The sequence below is a fragment of the Procambarus clarkii genome, chromosome 56 (genome assembly GCF_040958095.1).
Source record: "Procambarus clarkii isolate CNS0578487 chromosome 56, FALCON_Pclarkii_2.0, whole genome shotgun sequence".
In the NCBI taxonomy this organism is placed as follows: Eukaryota; Metazoa; Arthropoda; class Malacostraca; order Decapoda; family Cambaridae; genus Procambarus; species Procambarus clarkii.
This window is the reverse complement of record NC_091205.1, coordinates 17,924,783-17,945,524: the sequence shown is the minus strand read 5'-3', so window position 1 is coordinate 17,945,524 and position 20,742 is coordinate 17,924,783. Positions and strand designations below refer to the sequence as shown.

Here is a 20,742-nt window from a genome sequence, read left to right as displayed (position 1 = left end):
GTGGTCACCGAAGACGCCTTGAGCGCCATTGATTGCCTGCCTGTGTTAATGGAGCACGACAGCGAACCGACCCTCGAAGAACTCAGCGATACCCTAGACTCCTTTGCTTCTGGTAAAGCTCCTGGCAAAGATGGCATTCCTGCTGAGACCTTGAAGTGCTGCAGAGGTAGCCTGCTCATGGAGCTGTATGAAATTCTCTGCCTCTGCTGGGAAGAAGGAGATGTGCCACAGGACATGAGGGACGCCAACATCGTCACGCTGTATAAGAATAAAGGTGACAGGGGCGACTGCAACAACTACCGTGGAATCTCCCTCCTCAGTATTGTCGGAAAGCTGTTTGCTCGAGTCGCATTGAAGAGGCTCCAAGTACTTGCAGAGAGAGTCTATCCAGAATCACAATGCGGATTCAGAGCTGACAGGTCCACCATCGACATAGTCTTTTCCCTCAGACAACTGCAGGAGAAATGCAGGGAACAGAAGCAGCCACTCATCGTAGCCTTCATAGATCTGACGAAGGCCTTCGACCTCGTCAGCAGGGATGGCCTGTTCAAGATCCTCCCCAAGATCGGATGCCCACCCAGGCTCCTCAGCCTGCTGGAGGGGAGGAGAGGAGAGAGAAAGGAATAACCATGAAAGAAACCAGGACGAGCACTAAGTATCTGCTCCTGGAGACATCCACAAAGCTGTGAAAAACCATGTTATCAGAAGATGAAGTTCATGGAAATTGGCATAAAGTCCACAAATATTCCATTGAAGAATAGACATTGTAAAAAGGAGAGAAAACAGCAACAGAGACCAATGAAAAGACAAAGGCAAAGAAGAACACAGTATACTAAATAAGATTAGGATCAGTGAAATCAGAGTTATAGGGCATGGAGGTAAATTTAGCAATGACGAAGTCAAGGGGGTGGGAGGATGGACAGGGTCCGGAGATGGAGGAGGTAATGGATAGGAGCAGTCAAGGAAATAAGGGGGAGGGGGGCGGAAACAGGGTAGTGCACCTCAGCAAGGGCAGAGAGAGAATCGAGAACTAAAGGAACCATCATAGCCGGGACAGGGGGCTTGACCACCGAAATGGGAGGGGATGTAGTGATAGTTGGAGTCAGAGGGTGGGGAAGAAAGCGACGACTTACCTGCTGGGGAGAAAGAAGGAGAGGAGCCAGGCTTACGTTTCTGACTTAAAGAGACGGCAGCAATGCCAGCAGCAACGTACTGGGCGACAGTCTCTGTAGTCTCAACAGGAGGAAGAGAACAGGAGTAATCAAATTTGTAGCTATTGGCTATTTTCAGTGATAAACTTCACTGGATGCCATAACTGGATGACATCCACAAACACTAATATTTGGTAAAATGCTCAGATTATGTCATACTTGGAGATCATCATCTCACCATGTGTCATACAGGAGATGTACTGCATGTGAGGGACTGGGTAGCAGTCTGGCAGGATACTGACGTTAAGCATTCGGTAGCTGCACATAGATGCCATTAACCTGTAGCTGTTTTTGGAATTGTGTGTAGTGGGGAGAGCCGGGTGATGTCAAATTGCTGTATAAAAGAGTGAGCAACATTCAGTGAATGGTAGAAAAGTAGAAGCTTAACGTAGCATAAGCCAGTGAAGAAGTTTAAGAGGCACTTGAATGTCTTGCTGAGAAGAAAGTAGTTAAGGTATGTAGAGCATGCAAAACATTTCCATGAAAAGATAGTGATTAACTGTTGTGTTTATGGCTTTGAAATAAAGTTTTCCACTAAATGTGCTTTTATTGCAACCGGTTGAGAGAGGTTTTCCCAGTCCCTATGTCAGGCATCTCTTACAATGTGATCTATTATGGATACTCATAGAAGAAAAATGCAGAAGATAATGAGTGTCATGTGGTGGAGAAAAAAATTGACAAAATAAATCTCGAACTGGGAATACTTAATATATAGTAGTATCAAAATTATAGTTTAAATTAAGAACACTTTCGCCCACCAATGACGAAGTATGGAGTCAAAATTTAATAAGTTAATATCCACCGATGAAGTATGGTGTCAAAAAATAAAAAAAAATTGACCTGCTTTCGGCTTGGCTGCAGGAGGGGTACATCTCGGTTTTGGACATTATATGCATATACTCCTGTAGGAAATTTCATTGCAAATACATTGATACCAAAATTAAAGACCTAGGACAAGAATTGAGGTAACAAAGTTGAAAAGAGTAAACCACATTTTATTGCTCTTGATGAGCATTCAAGGGGGTCACTTTCACTGTCACTTTCTCTGTTTGCTATGTATGATATGCTGTGCTTTTGGACTTTATATATGAAAATACTCCTGTAGGGAATTCTATTGCAAACACAATGATACAAAAATGAAAGACCTAGGACGAAAATTGAGGTGACCAAAGTGAAAAAGAGTGTACACATTTCATTGCTCTTTAGCACTCCCGGGTAACACGCTCTCACTTTCTCTGTTTTGTGCGGGTGGTACACTGGGCGTTCAGACTTCATATGCATTTAATCGTGTAGAGAATTCTATTGCGAACACATTGATATCAAATTGGAAAACCTAGGACGAGAATTGAGATGACAAAGTTGAAAAGAGTATACAGTTTTCAGTATTACTGCGCTCTCTACTGGAAGGCCTGGTGCGCCTCCCTGCTCTCTTCAGATAAACGCGGCCTGCTTTCATCACGTCGGAGAGTGGAGCGGGCCACGGATTTTGACATTATATGCATATACTACTGTTGGAAATTCTATTGGCAACACATTGATACCAAAATGAAAGAACTAGGACGAAAATTGAGGTGACTAAAGTGAAAAGACTGTACACATTTCATTGCTATTTAGCACTCCCGGGTAACACGCTCTCACTTTCTCCGTTTGCTGCAGGTGGTCAGCCGGGCTTTTGGAGTTTATATGCTTTTAGTCCTGTAGAACATTCTATTGCGAACACTGCTACAAAATTGAAAAACCTAGGACTAGAATTAAGGTGACAAGGTTGAAAAGAGTATACACTTTTCAGTATTACCGCGCACTCCCACGGAACGCCCAAAACCACTAGGCAAGGTGAAGTGCTCGACCCCCCAAAGTGTAAAAGTGATAAAATAATATTTGAAATTAATAATAAATATCAGAAGGAAATATAGGGTTATAAAGTTACTTAAGATTGATGGAATTTGACGAGTGTAACACAAATGCTAGAAGAATATTGAAGGTAAGTGGCAGTGGTTTAGAATGTGCTATGAAAGAAAGATTAAGAAAGTAATTGCATGCAATGGAAACATTTTATCAGAGACAGAGTTAATAGAGGCACAGATCCCATCTGATATATTATCTGAATCATTTTGGATCACTCTGGTCTTGCACATGCAAGTAGAGAATACTCATGAACAGAATAATGGGCTTCATCCATGCTTTATCAGGGAATAATCTCTTTGAGATTTGTGAACAAGTGAAGACTGCAATCAAGCATTTTTTAACATTACTTGACTGAGTAACATCATGTGATAGAAGAGAATATAACAAGATATACTCATCAAAGATATCACTTGATTTGTGTGACTGTTGAATAACGACACTTTTTACGTTCATACATAATACAGTATAGGATATAAATAGATTGGGCAAGTTGCTTATTTATTCTTGCTTATTCCAGTTCATTCCATTCAAATGTTTTCTTATTCATCTCTCACCAAGCAGCAAACTGTTAATAAATAAATCAATAAATATTCAAACAAACATTTTTCATACCATAACCTACAATTTCAAGGGTGACATTCCTCATGTAACAAGTGTCAAATTGTGTAAGCTTTAAGAGTGGTCCAATGCATTGTATAATGAACACACTTCTCCAACCCTGCCCATCTATGGGCTCAAACCCATATCTTTCAAATTGACAATGCTAACCCTCTATTATGGCACAAAAGTGTTGGATCATTACAATTTTCAAGTCTGATCACTGATATTAGCTACAAAATATAATGCTATCTTATGATAAAAATATAGAAACATTTGATTAAATTTAGTTACACATAAAGGCCAAAAATATTTTCACATTTATAATGAACCTCAAGCATGGCTAATATGAATAATTCCATTACAGCTTAGATACATTTAATTGACACAATACATTTCAGAGATACTGAACAACAGGTACACTTAACTTGGTGTCTGTACCTTCTCCATAATATAAGTAGCCTTGTGTACTGTACTAAAAATGATGAAAATAAGATAAACAGGTCAAACAAACTCTTAACAATATTTTTCTAGGATCAAAATGCCAAATACTTAATGTCTGAGAAAGCTTTTATAATATCCAAAATCTAGGTTTCCAGGAGAGGCCACATTGTGGCCTTGTGTAAGAAACTGTATACAAGATTTGTTTATGCATTCTGAGGAATTTCTTTTACAACATATTTGTTGTGAATACTGTACATGCACAATATTTATCAGCCATACAAAAACACAGCCATACAGCATCTCTCTCATTGTAGGAGCTTAAAAAATATCATTTATTAGTGCACCTCTTAACCAAATGTAAAAAAAAAAAATAATAATAATACTGTAATAAAAAAAAGGTACTGTCAACAGTAAACTAAGTGACAAACATTTTATGTAATGAAGTTTGGAACGTTACACAAAATAATTAATGTTGCTTTACTCATATATAAATAAACCAGGTGTGACACAACTTAGACTCCAATAAATAAAAACACCTAATATTAATGGTCAGCCTAACCTGGAACAGAAAGCAGGTACTATAGGTACTTATAAACTAACACACCAAGTACATGAAAATAACATTATAATTTGTATTATGTAGTTGCTATTATCATATCATACACAAAAGTTTAATGTAAACAGTTTTCTGTGTAAGAGTAATACTAAACTGTGTATGTACATATGTATCACATTCAAAATAAAACAAATCTTACTGCTGATGGAAGTAGTAAAATACTTGTACATTTATAAGTACCAAACTAAATCTGCAGATTGATATCACACTAATTAAGCAAAATTGCAAAAAACACTTGAGTAACTGGAATATGTTACATTACACAAAGACATATACAGCTTATCAAATTCAAATAACTTAACAAGAGGTAAAGTGTGTACTGGAAGAGTAAGCCACCTAGGAGCCATACAGCTAACTCAATATTTAACTACACAAATTTCTTGGTTAATCATGTAAAGGGCTTATTGAAAATAATAAGTGCCTGATGCAAGCAAAAGATCAATAAAATCCCTTACATGATTGATTTCTTAGTTATAATTTCTTCACAACTATTGGTTAAGACAGTAGCCGAGAGTTACTGCCCTGGTCGCATTCTCCCCGATGTCTAATGTTTGCACATGTATCTGCGTATGACACAAGCCCTCCTTATTTATGTAACGTATTGGGAAAAACTTGAGTTTGATCATATAAGTGATATAGTGTGATTATTCTCATGTATGCATGTATGTGTATGTGTGTGTACACACACCCCCACACACACAATGTAAATTTACAGAAATGGTAAAATTTGTATTTCTTACAATTATTTTCATTTAAATAAAAGTATACTGTATGTAGAACTGACTATAATGTTAAAATTTTTTGTATAAACTTGCCAAGAGGAAAGCCATAAGTTACTATGGAGATAACTCGAACATCTTCCTGGAGAGTTTGTTATTGCTGGGTGTGACAGTGAATACTGTATAATGACACTGTGTATCACTGCTCGTTATATTACTCACTTTTCACAAACACATATATGTACACGCATACTTGTATATAATGCAAATATAATGACCTTTCCTAGCTGCCATCTATCCTAATCTCTAAGTCAAGAAAGCTGTCTTAAATTAAACTACAAAAAAGAACAGGAGAGCTTAAACTCCCTTATTTTGAATTATTTACAAATTACAATACTATTATCACTTACATGAAATTGGCCTTTCCGGGCAATGCCAATTATTCATGTTAAATAAATATAAACTTAGTGACTATATATCAATACTTTAAAAACTGGCCTTTGTAATGCCTACACTTACGAGCCACTTCTTTGATGCATGGCTCTACCCTAAATGAAAATCAATTAACTGAAGAGTATCCTTGTCTACAAAGTGAATAATCATATATTCAGAGAAAAACATAAAAGACAGGAGGAGTTATAGCACAGATTAAAATCTTTTAATGCAAAACTGATTAAATATAAATCAAATTTATACATTCAGAAATTGTTTATATTGTACAGTGGAGTAGAGATAAATCACTCAAAGATAGAAATATAAGCTCTAAAATTCACTCAGCATGGCTAAATATACAGGCTGAAGTACATAATCAAGTAAAAAAGAAAGTATGAAGCTTTATAAAATACATGATGAAATCTTTAAAATCCATGAGAATATTGAACTTTTGTAAAGGAAAGAGATTTTGTCATGAATGAACTTTATCTCCAGACAATCTGCATATTATAAGCTGTAAAATATATATCAAATTAATCTTACATACTGCACTGGCAAGAGGTATGACTATTAAAGTCAGACTGTGGGAACTACATCACAGGGAAGGGATCATGCATGATTTACTTTCATAAAGTACACCATATGAAAAATAATGGTAGGTCATAATATTTCATGAGAGACCCCCTTTGAAAACTCTTAATGAGGCTTAAAATACCTGATAACAATGTGTTAGCATTATTAACAATTCACCAGACTTCACAAAAAATAAGGTTCCTACACGTTATTCCATCACTGACAGTCAGTTAAATATACACACATCAACTGTTAATCAATTTATAGCACTAAGATATGATTACTCAATGCCAAATGTTGATGTTTCTTCCACAGCCAAGAGCAATTTGTCGTACAACATCTCCGGAGAAGGATAAGGCGGGAGATCAAGACGGTTGAAACATGTGTGAGCTCTGTTGAGAGAATAAAAAAAAAACGGCGTTGAATGTACAGGTAATGAAACGCCATTTTCTAGGTGAGCCTTGGAGGCTCCCTGGGAGCTTATCGGGCTAATGTATGTTATATTAGACCGGGATATTAGCTATGGAGTTTAGACCTACCAGGGACCAGCGCCAGAACCTGGCCCCTTCAGAGAGGTTGCAGGGAGCAATGGCCCTGGAAAACCCCACTGTGGTTGGGGGAAGTTTTCCTATTCTGCCATCAACCAGGGTTAGGCACCCAGAAAGGTAGGCATAACAAAACAAACCCCACATGGTAAGAAACTAACAACAAAAACCGAAAAGAGAGGTATAACTCCCTACAATCCCAAGGAAACAAGCAAACGTAACACACTACTGCTGCGCCGCTCGTCCGTGCAGCCCTCCCCTCCCCGAGAGGGGGAAGGGGGGCGGGGGGCCCCGGACCTCACCGCGCTGGCTGCACAGCACTGTAGTTCGAAAGCTAAGCTTCAACAAACGCGTAAAAACCGCCGACCGGAGGGAGGGAGGGTTGCCTGGGAGCCTCTGGGGCTCACCCAGAAAATGGCGTTTCATTTACATTCAACGCTGGTTTTCTTTGGGGAGCCCATACGGCTCCCTGAAGCTTCATATCCAAAGAGAAGGAAAAGGAAGGGCCGACCCGGGAGGCGGCCGCCACAAACTCTGGAGACAACAGGCTGCAACCTGTGACCCAAAGCAAAACCAGAACGCCCAGAAGCAGACATGCTCATAAAATAACAGGCGGCCAGGAACGTGTACAACCTCCAAATATCTGCACCCAAAATGAGCCCAAGGCACGTTACCAAACACGGCAGCGAAAGCTGCAAATATCTGAACGGCACGGGCGCGAGGATAGACTGCAGGCTGTCTAGACTTAACCCTGCGGTTGACCTGGGAGATCCAAGCCCTGGAACAGGGAACGAGGGATCAACCTAAAGCATATCCCTAGTCACGGCACGCAGGTAACGGCGAAGAGCCGCAACCAAACACAACACATGACACATCCCTGGCCGAACCAACCAAGCATCAATAACCCAAGGAACCTGGACAAAATAAGTATGTGGAGCAACACTTAGCAAATGGAATTTAATGTGAATAAATGCCATGTTATGGAATGTGGAATTGGAGAACATAGGCCCCACACAACCTATAAATTATGTAAGAAATCTTTAACCCTTTAACTGCGCGGCCTATAAATATGACATCCCCCCCAGTGCGCAGGAAATGAAACCTTGGGAAAAAATAATTTTTTCCTCGGAAAGTGTCAAAAACCCCTCCCTGTATATGGGTATAGCAACGCAAGTTCGAAATTGTACTTACTTTGGCTGCTATGGGGTCCGAAAGGTGGGCCGTGACTGTCATAATTCCCCGTGCGCCAGAGCAGTACGCACCCGGGGCCGGTAGAGCGCGCGAGTTGCCGCGAATATATTTTTGCACATTTTTTGCGCACAGTTCCAAATACATTTTATTTGTTTTTACATGCTAATCCTATGTATAATGAACACGTACACTACATTATGGCAGTAAAACATCCAGACTGTCCGAAGACACTGTGTTACGTGCATGACACTTGTGTACACATATGTTGCACATATTTACCATGTATCATGCTAATTTATGTATATATACAATCTATTTACAGACTATACACTGTCACACACTATATACATTCACCATCAACACATTCAGAACACAGCGAGTGTGAGCAGCCACACCCAGCCAGCCCTCCTTCACTCCTCCAACATTGTATTCACCAACATTACTCCTCCAAATCATACAGTTATTCACGCCAATGTTTCATGTTCATTTATGTATATTCACAACATATGTACACACGCTACACTGTCACACACTATATACATTCACCATATACACACTCAGAACACCACGAGTGTGAGCAGCCACACCCAGCCAGCCCTCCCTCACTCCAACATCTTACTCGCCAACATTGCTCCTCCCACCATACTGTTATTGTATTTATTACACAATTTACACATGTTATATATACCTATCTACATGTTTTATTTACCAGAACTATGCAAGTAAGCCGGTATTGTATCCAAACAGTATAGTGTCCACCATACACTGCATGACAAATTACACAGCAGACAGCAGACGACGCCACGATTACGACGTCACCTCCCTTACCAAAATAGCTCCTCACAACATACTCCTGGTGCTGTTATTACACTATTCCACACACACTGTATATACCCATGTACATGTGTGTTCCCCATAGTGAACCACGAAGCTAGTATGGTTAGCAAAACAAGAGTTACTGCCACACAGTGAGGCTACCTCAATTCTTTTCCTTCCTCCCTCCCTCACCAAAATTTCTCCTTCCTACGTACAACGCTCATTATAACCACAATCCTAGTCACTAATACCTGTAAATGAATAATTGACCACAAGTTTATTTTGAAAAGGAACCTAAAAAGTCGTTTGAAGATTCCTAGATGGACGAAATAATGCTGTGGTGCAGTGGCTAACGCTGTGAACATCATGAACAGCATTGAATCACTGATATCTGAACATTGTACCCAGTCATTATCACACCCCCAGGGTGTGATAATGACTGGGTACAAGTCAGTCCCTCCCCAGCCTCAAGGTCCTTCACCACAGGACCCGAGGCCGAGTCCTCTCCCCAAGCTCCGACCCCACAAGACAAGGATGGAGCAGCCGGAAAAGCTGGAGGATGGGGGGGCCCACTGGTCAGACCCAGAAGCTTCGGGCCGGGAGAGAAGACTCGAATGCCTCTGCCGCCCCCCCGGAAGGGGCACCCCCCGAAGCTGCCCAAGTCTCAAGATCAAGTAACCCCTGCTCCGACCCCGAAACCCTCAGACGCTTTGGGGCCGGAAGCAGGGGGGGGGGGGACCAGAACGAACAGAAGGGGAAGAACGAGGAGGTGCGGACTGAACCAGTATCGAAGTGACCCCCACCCCCAAGTCCGGGTCTCGAAAAGCAAAGCAGGGCAGCCCCGGGGCATCCGGGTGAGCAACCAACCGAGCGCGTTGCAACAGACGAAACCTAGACTGCAACACACGCGCCGCCTGTACCCAAATAGAATCATCAGAGGATTGGGTAAATTGAGTCACAAGCAAGCAGGAACACTCACAGGACTCAGGGTCGAAAGTATCACCGACCCAACAGGCAGCGTGGCTGCCTGTTGGGTCGGTGAAAACAATGAGGGTCACCCTGAGACAAGGGGACCGAGGAACCCTCAAACTCGCACACAGCGAGTGGGGACTCCGGGGTCACATCCATCAGACCCATGCACCCCCTAGGGGATTCCCAGGGTCCTGAGCGTTTACTTTAAGAGGACTCGCGCTCAGGTAGTCCCAGGCAGGGTGCTGCAAACCGGCGCCCAAAACTACCAAGCAAACTTCTATAGCTGAACCCCAGGGACGTGTACACTCACGGGGACCTAGCAGGGGGCGCCACCGAGGAGAACAGTGGAAGGGCAAAAACAAACTGAATAAAATGTCAGAACCCCCCACCAGGCAAAAACAAAAAGAAAAACAAAACCCCGCAAGAGGACAGCGAACCCCAAGGAACAGAGCCAGGCCGCGATGTCAGGAATACAAGCTGTGCAGCACCCTGCGCCCCTACCAGTGCAAACTGCCTCATACCTGCCGGTAACAAGGGAGAACAGAACACCCAAGAGCCCAACAGGCGGCCGAAAAACCGAAAGGTAAAACGGACCATCAGAGGCAGACCCCGAGGAGCCTGTGGAAGGTTGCCCCAAGCCCCAAGGGCAGTACTTACAGGGCACTTAGGGAAGGCAGCCCTAGGTGCATGCAGCCCGAGTACTGAAGATAACTCCTGGCTCTCGCACCCACAAAACCAACACCACACGCAAAGCACAGTGCAGTAGCGACACCGGAGCCAGAGCACACGATCATCGCCTATAGCATCAGCCTCAAGAACTGAGCTGTGGGTAGCCGTTGTGGAGGGTCTGGGGCTCCCCCTTCCCCCTCCCGGGGCGGGGGGAGCTGCGCAGACAGCGGCATGGCGGTGTGTGACGTCACACTAGTTTGCTTGTTTTCGGTTGGGGAGTTCTATCCACTAGTTCGGCTTTTGGTAGCAATTTTAACCAGAATAGGGGTTTGTTTTGAGGCGCTTACCTTTCTGGGTGCCTGTTCCGGTCGATGGCAGACATAGAATGCTTCCAACCACACAGGGGCTTCTATAGGCCATTGCTTCCCTTGCCTCTCTGAGGGGGCCTGGTTCTGGTCGTGGTCCCCGGTAGGCCTAAGAACTCCATACACATGACTGATGCCAAAGTCTGACATTAGCATATCAGCCTGGGATAGCTCCGGGAAGCCGACGGGGCTCCCCCCAGAAAAAACGACAAAAAACTGTAAATCCTTGTGAAGAATTCAGGTGGAATAGTCACTGGGCGCGAGACACTGGTAAACTGAGGCGCGATCGCCATGCCACCATGTGCTAGTCGGCCTGTACACGTATCAACAAACTCGTGTTCCGAGGTAACCCTCGCCTTCCGAGACACATTTTCTGAGGAAATCCTGCTCGTATTCCGAAAAACTCGCATACAGGGACACTCGTGTTCCGAGGTAGCACTCTTACCTAAATTATTGGAATCGTCTCAAAGCTCTCCAAATGTATTCACTAGAAAGAGGATGAGAGAGATACTAAACAATATACACGTGGAAGATACTGGAGGGCCAGGTCCCAAATCTTCACAGTAAAATAACAACGTACTGGAATGAACGATATGGAAGAAAATGCAGAATAGAACCAGTGAAGAGCAGGGGTGCCATAGGCACAATCAGAGAAGACTGTATAAACATCAGAGGTCCACGGTTGTTCAACACCCTCCCAGCGAGCATAAGAAATATTACCGGAACAACAGTGGACATTGTCAAGAGGAAACTAGACTGTTTCCTCCAAGGAGTGCCGGACCAACCGGGCTGTGGTGGGTATGTGGGCCTGCGGGTCGCTCCAAGCAACAGCTTAGTGGACCAAACACTCAGAAATCAAGCCTGGCCTCGGGCCGGGCATGGGGAGTAGAACTCCCAGAACCCCATCAACCAGGTAACCAGGCCAAAGGGGGCAAAAAGGGGATTCAGCTACAGCTACACACCCCCTAGGCAAGCCTAATAAAGCAAAAAAGCAGAACCCAAGCAGAAAAAGGGGGGAAGTAATATATAAAAACCAAACACACAAACCTCCAAGCTCCCAAAACCAAACTGCAAAGAATAAACAGCCAGGAAGAAACATTGGCACATTTGTATTAATTGTATAATTGTCGCCCAGTGCCCAGTACACCCCACCAGTCCAAAAACACTAACCTAGGGAAGACAGATAGCCACAGACTTACCTTACTTACAGCTTACCTTAAGGGTGAGGACCACCCCTCAAAAAGTGAGTAGGCCACGCCAGAGCGGATCCTGAGCACCCCAGTGAAGCGAACCCTGACTGCACATGGTTAGTACGAAATAAGCACACAGGGAAGAGAACCCTAAGCTCATGCAACTTTAAACACACTAAATTCCTGGCTCATGCTACACGAATGTGTATAAACAGCCTTAAGAGTAATTTGTAGTAGTTGCAAGAACATGAAGAGCTGAAGCTGCAAACGTAACCAGCCAGTAACACAATTGGGCTTCTTATAGCCCATTCGGGATACAGATCCAAACAAGGCAACCCTGCCTCAAAGGCAACATCACTTAGCTGACAAAATGAGACTGGAGCCAGAGCCATTAGAACTACACAAGGGCACCATCAGAATAGAACTGAAGGTGGGGCGGGCTGGCTGACTTGGTACTCCTCCCTCCTCCCCCCAAATGAGGTGGGAGGAGGTGCAAATTATTGTGCACTAATTTCATGAAATTTTAGTGGTTTGTTTTCATTGTTGGGGGGGGGGGAGTTCTTTTGGCCACTTTGGGGCTGTGGTTTCGTTTTTAACCATATCTTGAGGTTATCTTGAGATGATTTCGGGGCTTTAGTGTCTCCGCGGCCCGGTCCTCGACCAGGCCTCCACCCCCAGGAAGCAGCCCGTGACAGCTGACTAACTCCCAGGTACCTATTTTACTGCTAGGTAATAGGGGCATAGGGTGAAAGAAACTCTGCCTATTATTTCTCGCTGGTGCCCGGGATCAAACCCGGGACCACAGGATCACGTGTCCAGCGTGCTGTCCGCTCGGCCGACCGGCTCCCAACCATGCAGTAGTCTGTTTTGGCTTGCCTTTCTGGGTGCTTCTCTGATGTTGGCAATTATGATTAACTTTAAATTGTACTGTACAGTGTTCAGGAGGCCTGATGACTGAGTGAACAGCGCTTGGGGCTCGTAGTCCTAAGGGTCCAGGTTCAATCCCTGGCGGAGGTGGAAACAAATGGGCAGAATTTCTTTCACCCTGATGGCTTTGTTCATCTAGCAGTAAATAGGTACCTGGGAGTTAGACAGCTGGTACAGGCTGCTTCTTAGGGGAAGGGAGGGGGGGGTGTAAAAATTAGGATTAAGGACTTACCCGAAATGCTATGCATGCTAGTGGCTGTACAAGAATGTAAGAACTCTTGTGTATATAAATATATAAAAATAAATAGGCCATTGCTCCCTGCATCTCTCTGAGGGGGCTAGGTTCTAGTTCATGGTCCCTGATAGGCCAATAGAACTACGCAACTGATGACACCTAGTAGTTTGGCATTGACTAGTGCACAATAGCTTCAGGGAGCCAATAGGGCTTTGCCCGGAAAGAGACATAAATAAGCTACAAGGTATTAAGTATATCAACACAAAATATAAAATTATACAATGAATACAAATTGGATAAATTATATTCAGGAAGACCTGAGTAAATACTGGTTTGGAAATATTTTTGTTGATTTATGGAATATATTACTGGGGAACATAATAGATGTGAGATCACTAAATTAATATCCAAATTTAAGAATACAAAATCAGGTCAGCAGAGAATAATCACATTTAGTTAATGTTGGATAACAAGACAACACGTTCTCTCAACTAATGTACCTCATTTTGTAGGTTATGTATCATAGGGTACAAATTACAAAGTCCTGTGAAAAGTAGCAACTCACAAAAATCAATGTTTTCTATGCAATGGTAGGTTAGGTGGGTGACTTGAGTTCATGCATTTTTGGTTAGGTTAGCACTTTGTACTTAAATTAATATGAAATAAACTAACCTTAAGAAATCAATAAACTAACCTGGGTAAACTAGATGGTTTGCCCCACTTCTCAATGCAGAATCGGCGAGGTCCATTACTGCCTCTGAGAGCTGCAAAGCCCTCATAAGGCACACTGGAGGTGCCTGTAACAAACTGCAATAATCGTAGACGACGCTCATTGTCAAAACGCTCAATGGCTAACCAAAACCACTGGATCACAGGGTGAGAATCATGGTAACCTGAAATAACAATAAAAACACAGTGTACTGTACTACTGTATTTATTAAAAATATTAAACACTTATTTTTTGACCAAAATTGCTTTCCGACATGTGTAATTGTATTTCTGAAGGAGCTGAATGGTGGCTCCCTGTTGCTAGCTGAAATGAGATTGTTCAACACATGTAGGTCACATCAGTCCTAGACTCCTGAATAGCCTAATGGAGATCAAAGGCAAAACAAACAAAACCAAAACAAAACTCCCTTACAGAGCTCCTTACAGAGCTGCAGGAAGCAGGGATTTTAAGATTAATTAATTAATTAATTAATCATGTCAATTAAAGAAATCTCCAAAAAGGATGCAAAGCATGATAGACAACTGTAAGGTTCACAGAAAAAAAATAAACAATGCAGCAAATGACTCTGGAAATTATCCACCAAGTAGTTAGGTAATAATAATAATTGCCCCCTTCCCCTCGTTAGAGCTGGCCATCACCAAGTGGCAGCACCATGGGAGCTGCCAGCTCCTCATGTCAACAACCATTAGTCTTTTGACTGATATCAGACTTGTCTGGCAGCTCCATGAGTTGCCGACTCTTCGGTTCCCAGTTTTTCTAGGTACGTACTCACCTAGTTGTGCTTGCGGGGGTTGAGCTTTGGCTCTTTGGTCCTGCCTCTCAACTGTCAATCAACTAGTGTATAGATTCCTGAGCTTACTGGCTCTATCATATCTACAACTGTTTATGGAGTTTGCCTCCACCACATCACTGCCTAATGCATTCCATCTATTAACTACTCTGACACTGAAAAAGTTCTTTCTAAAGTCCTTGTGGCTCATTTTGGTACTCAGTTTTTGCCTGTGTCCACTTGTTCATGTACCACCTGTCCTAAAGTGTATCTTTATCTACCCTATCAATTCCTCTGAGAATTTTATAGGTAGTGATCATGTCTTCCTTAACTCTTCTGTCTTCCAGTGTTGTGAGGTTTAAACACCACCTAAGCATACCTGATCAACCTAGCTGTGATTCATGTCAGGCTACGAGTAACTGCATCTAACAACCTGGTTGATCAGACCATCAACCAGGAGGCCTGGTCAGAGACCAGGCTGCAGGGATATTAACCCTTGGAACCAATGAAAAGTAACCATAGGGTAAGGTTCACGAACCACAAACAGGTTACCAGATCTGACGTTCACTATGCAGGGTTATTAGCCAAGGTGCAGGCTTTCCTGGGATCACTCGGGACTATCCTTCCACCAAAAAGAGAAGGTGAGAGAAGTTAATCTCTGGTAGAACCAGGAGTACCAAAAAATTCCATGAGCTACACTTCACAAGGTGTAGAAACAGCACAGTTAGCAGTAATGTGCAACGTACCTGATCTGTATTCTGTATTCTTCCTCCAGTCAGCAACATCAATCTCCAGGGTGCCAGCAATAACCAGTTCCAATTCTCTGGCATCAAATACTCCAACCAAACGGGGATCAATAACCTCATAGAAGCCACGAACCATGTTCTCTGTCTGTTCGCTTACCCCTCGCTCCAAGCGCCATCTCACCATTCTTTCCAGATATTCCTGTTGTAAAGATGATGAAAAGCATTAAGTAACTTGATATGAGAGAAACGAGATAAGCTGCAAGTTAATGAAGGGTTGTTCAATTGTTTTGCTGTGAAGCTATAAATAATATTTAAAAGTATGTGTATGTAATCTATTTCCAAAAGTATTAAAATATATAGCAATATATATACAGTATATACATATACCTTTTTATTTCTCTCAGTAACAGCAATATTTTTCCCACCAGGCTTGAGATCCTTTTCAACCACATGCCCACATATCTCTTCAGTAACACAAAAGTTGAGCTCCAACATATCTGTGATGTCATTGTCTTTCACCCACAAGAGAGACTGATGAAACTCAGAATCTAGAGACTCTACATCCGATAATGACACAGGACTGTGGAGGAAATGGCTGTTATTGGATACTGTGTAACATTTCTACCAGATACACTATAGCATACAATTTGACATGGGGCAGTCATGATTGACAATCTATATCACATGGGGGGGGGGTAACAATAATAAAACACTGAGTGCAATGAAATGCCACTTCCTGTACGGCATCTCAGCAGCTTCCTGGTGCTTAAAGCACTAACAGCCCTGGCCCACCCCCAATTGTTTGGTTCTTAAGACTTCCTCTGCCCATCAGGAGCCAGAACTGATATCTGGCCTACATAAAGAGGCAAGAGCACATACTGTAGGTACCAAAATTGAACTCATAACCACAGTAAATGACAAAATTAAAGAGCAAAGTTATCAACAACTCTAAGAGAAAAGAATAAAATGGCCAAACAACCCGTCTTATAGCTGAAGTTTGGCAACTACATTTGTTCTAACACACTCAACACACCAGCAGGTAGCATATTGAATCACTCAAGAGTCCCAGTCAGTAACCCTCCTCACAGTTGAGCTGACACCTCAGGTTCTAACTTGACTGGAAAAGAAGGGGAGATTTAGAGAGAATAGCGAGCTACTGAGATGCCATGTAGAAAATGGCATTTCATTACACTCGATGCTAATTTCTTTTCTGGCAACCTCATTGACTGGAAAAGAATACAAGGTATTCAATACAATCAATCAATAAAGATAACAAGGTGTTCTTTATCAATCATATTTATGGTTTTACACATATTCAATGTACTGGGAAGAAGAGAAAATATCATCATCATCTACATTTGGAAAGAAAAATTAATGATTCTGAGGATTTTAAATGTTTGTAGTACTGTATGTAAAGAGTAAAGTGCTAAGGTACTGTACCTGCGTAGTAGACCCTTGTAGAATGGTCTGGTAAAGAATGCATCAAGCAGATACTGATGAACTAGAGCCAGGCCCAGCACCCTCCCACAAAACCTGAACCAGTCATGGTAGTTGTCGACAAATGCAGACATGGGAGAAATCTGCACTGTGTATGTATCATTTGCAGAGTATTCAAACAGGCCATAATAAGGATTAAAGAGTTCTCTGGATAGAAGGAAGAAAAATTCTCGAGATGGTCCACCATAATCAAGTCCTTCTTCCCCATAGAATGTTATGTATAATTTTGACTTTTGAAGATCCTTCTTACTGGCTCCCATAACCTTATTAAATGCATCCTCTAGCAAGTGATCACGCCGTATGTTGAGCCTGAAATAATTATAATGTATTATTCTACAGTACCTGTCATTATTGCAATTATGAATACAGTTGCCACAAAACATCAAGAGCTTTCATTTAATATATGAACATTATTAAGTATCTTAAAATTAACTATATTCATTATTATATTTTTAGACTATATAAATGTTCGTTTCACAATTTCTACATTAGGCAAACTTAATTTCAGACAAATCCAACACTGTCATCATATATCTATAGTTTTGGTTTAGTCTTTAAAATAAAAGGCTATTTCAAAGATATCGTAATCTCCCCATTTTGAGAAAGTAAATATTTTGCATTTTCTGTTAAGCTATTTAGCAGTCACAAAGTGAAAAGCAGTGAGATTCGTCTGGCTGAGTTTAGTTTGGTTAAGACATCCTTAAATGCAAAAAACCAGCGTTCAATGTAATGAAACGCCATTTTCTGGGTGAGTCCCGGAGGCTCCCCGGAGCTATCCAGGCTGAATGGATATGTATAACTTTCTGGCATCAGTCAAAGTGCTAGGAGTTCTTGCCTACCGAGGACCACGAGCCAGAACCTGGCCCCCTCAGAGAGGCACGAGGAGCAATGGCCTATAGAAACCCCTTTGTGATTGGAAGCATTCTATGTCTGCCATCGACCGGGACAGGCACCTAAGAAAAGGAAGGCGCCCCAAAACAAACCTCTATTCTGGTGAAATTATTGCTTCCGAAAGCCGAACGAGTGGACAAAACTCCCCAAACAAAATTATTACAGAAGACCCCTGACTGTGATAAAACTGACCAGGGTTCTGATAATAGCAGGATTGTGGTGATATTTAGCGCTGTGCGCCATGGAAGGAAGAGTAATGCTGTGGAAGGGAGGGTGGTGGCGATGTCTTTTGACTGTGTGTGGCCACCTTTTATTGACTGCACTCAGCATACCAGCTTAGTGGTTCGCTATGGTGAACACAAATGTAGATACTTATATATAATGTGCGTATAGAGGGTATAAACAGCAAGAGAAGGTTTGGAGTCGCCATTTTGGTGAGGGCGGTGGCGTCGTCTGCACGACGCCACCGTGCAGACGACGGTGTTGTTTACTGGTTACCACGATGGTCTTTGGGCACCATACCAGTTTATTTGTACAAGTATGATGAATAAAACAGGTAGATATTTATATATAATGTGTGTATATAGCGTAATAACACCACACAGTATTGTTGGAGGAGAAATATTAGTGCGTCTGGCCTTGAGGGTGGCCGCCGATCAGCTGACTGTGTGAGTAGCCACATCTTTGTGCCTTTACTCACCATACAAGCTTAGATGTACAGTTATGGTGAACAAAACATGTAGATACTTATATATAATGTCTGTATATAGTGAATTATAGCAAAAACATTATTGTGGGAGGAGAATGTGGGTGAGTCAGATGACGAGGGAGGGCGGGAGTGGCTGGCTGGTAAACGGCGGTCACTCCTCGTTACTTTTTGACTCATAATAGCTACTTAGTGGTTCGTTATAGTGAACAAAACATGCAGATACTTATATATAACCTGTGCTTATAATGTAATAACCGACAAAGTATTTGTTCACTGATTGATGAACATAATTGAATCAACAATATGCACACCATATTTTTGAGTACAGCAATGATTCACTCATTTTATTATATAAATATATCAAACTACACACTATTGAATAATATTACAGCAAAAAAAGTATGAAAAATCAATCAGAGACATTGAAATAATTCGGTAATTATCTCTTTGTGGCAACTCCGGCCTGACAGCTTGCGAGCAACAGACCGCCTGGGACGCACGCTGAGTCAGCGCCTATAATTTGCCACACTTCCCCACCCTATAGCGGGCAATATATGCCACTTATGATTTTTTTATTATTTTTCCCGTGATCAGTGAACACAAATTAACAGGTTAGGAAGAAAAAATAAGTTTTTTTATTTTCAAAATGACATGCGCCTGTGGGGATGACAGGATATTAAACCCCGAGCATGTTAAGGGTTAAGAACATTGTGCGAGGAGCCTATGCTACTCTTTCTAACCTCAGAATTGCTTTTAAATACATGGATGGAGAAATACTAAAGAAATTGTTCACGACTTTTATTAGACCAAAGCTGGATTATGCAGCGGTTGTATGGTGCCCATATCTTAAGAAGCACATCAACAAACTGGAAAAGGTGCAATGACATGCCACTAAGTGGCTCCCAGAACTGAAGGACAAGAGCTACGAGGAGAGGTTAAAGGCATTAAATATGCAAAAACTAGAAGATAGAAGAAAAAGAGGCGATATGATCACTACGTTCAAAATAGTAACAGGAATCGATAAGATTGATAGGGAAGAATTTCTGAGACCCGGAACTTCAAGAACAAGAAGTCATCGATTTAAACTAACAAAACAAAGCTGCCGGAGAAATATACGAAAATTCACTTTTGTAAACAGAGTGGTAGATGGTTGGAACAAGTTAAGTGAGAAGGTGGTGGAGGCCAAAACCGTCAGTAATTTCAAAGCATTATATGACAAAGAGTGCTGGGGAGACGGGACACCATGAGCATAGCTCTCATCCTGTAACTACACGTAGGTAATTACACTTAGGTAATTACATGCTAGGCAAAGCCTAAAGAGGTGAAAAGGAGAACTCCTCTGGCAAAAGGTGAAATAACCCTAGGCACATGCAGCTCCAGTACGCAAAAACTCCTGGCTACATGCACACCTCTGTTTATAACACCACTGCAAGGGCAAAAATACCAAAGAAAATGGGAACACAGAGCCAGAGCGGTAGCAACAAGAACTGGCTGGTGGGTGGCCCGGCTCACTCGAGCCAGCTTCCCTTTCCCCCACGGGAAAAGGGGAAAAGAGACTCCACTATAAAATATGGGGGTTAGTTGGATGAAGTTTTGCTTGTTTGTTTACTTTGTGGAGTTTTTTTGCTCTTCTGAGGATGTAGGTTGCAATTATCAACCAAGCAGTAGTCTGTTTTGATTCACCTACCTTTCTGGGTGCCTTCCCTGATTAATGGCAGGATGACATACTTTAAATGTAAAGTGTTCACGAGCCATTATTCCATCTGCCTCTTTGAGGGTGCCAGGTTCTCATGGTCCCCAGTAGGCAATACAAGATCTCTGTGACTGATGACACTCAAGTAGGATGGCACTTGATCAGTAAGATAGCTTCAGGGAGCCGACAGGGCTCCCCACAGAAAATTTGCTTATCTAACTCAAAACAAAGAGATTCACAGATACTTTAATTATATATCAGTTTAAATTTAATGAAAAGAATACTTCAATTTCTCATTTT

At 42.2% G+C, this 20,742-nt stretch overlaps 1 protein-coding gene across 1 annotated transcript in view; it reads right to left on the bottom strand.

The window, feature by feature from the left end:
* Window positions 1-3,602: 3,602 nt before the first annotated feature.
* The window catches only part of LOC123770665 (uncharacterized), a 149,048-nt gene continuing 131,908 nt past the window's right edge, over window positions 3,603-20,742 (bottom strand). The window contains 5 exon segments of the mRNA XM_045762729.2: window positions 3,603-6,889; window positions 14,102-14,300; window positions 15,653-15,851; window positions 16,040-16,232; window positions 17,093-17,458. Of these exon segments, the coding sequence (XP_045618685.2) occupies window positions 6,778-6,889; window positions 14,102-14,300; window positions 15,653-15,851; window positions 16,040-16,232; window positions 17,093-17,458 (1,069 nt within the window). The 3' untranslated portion in view covers window positions 3,603-6,777.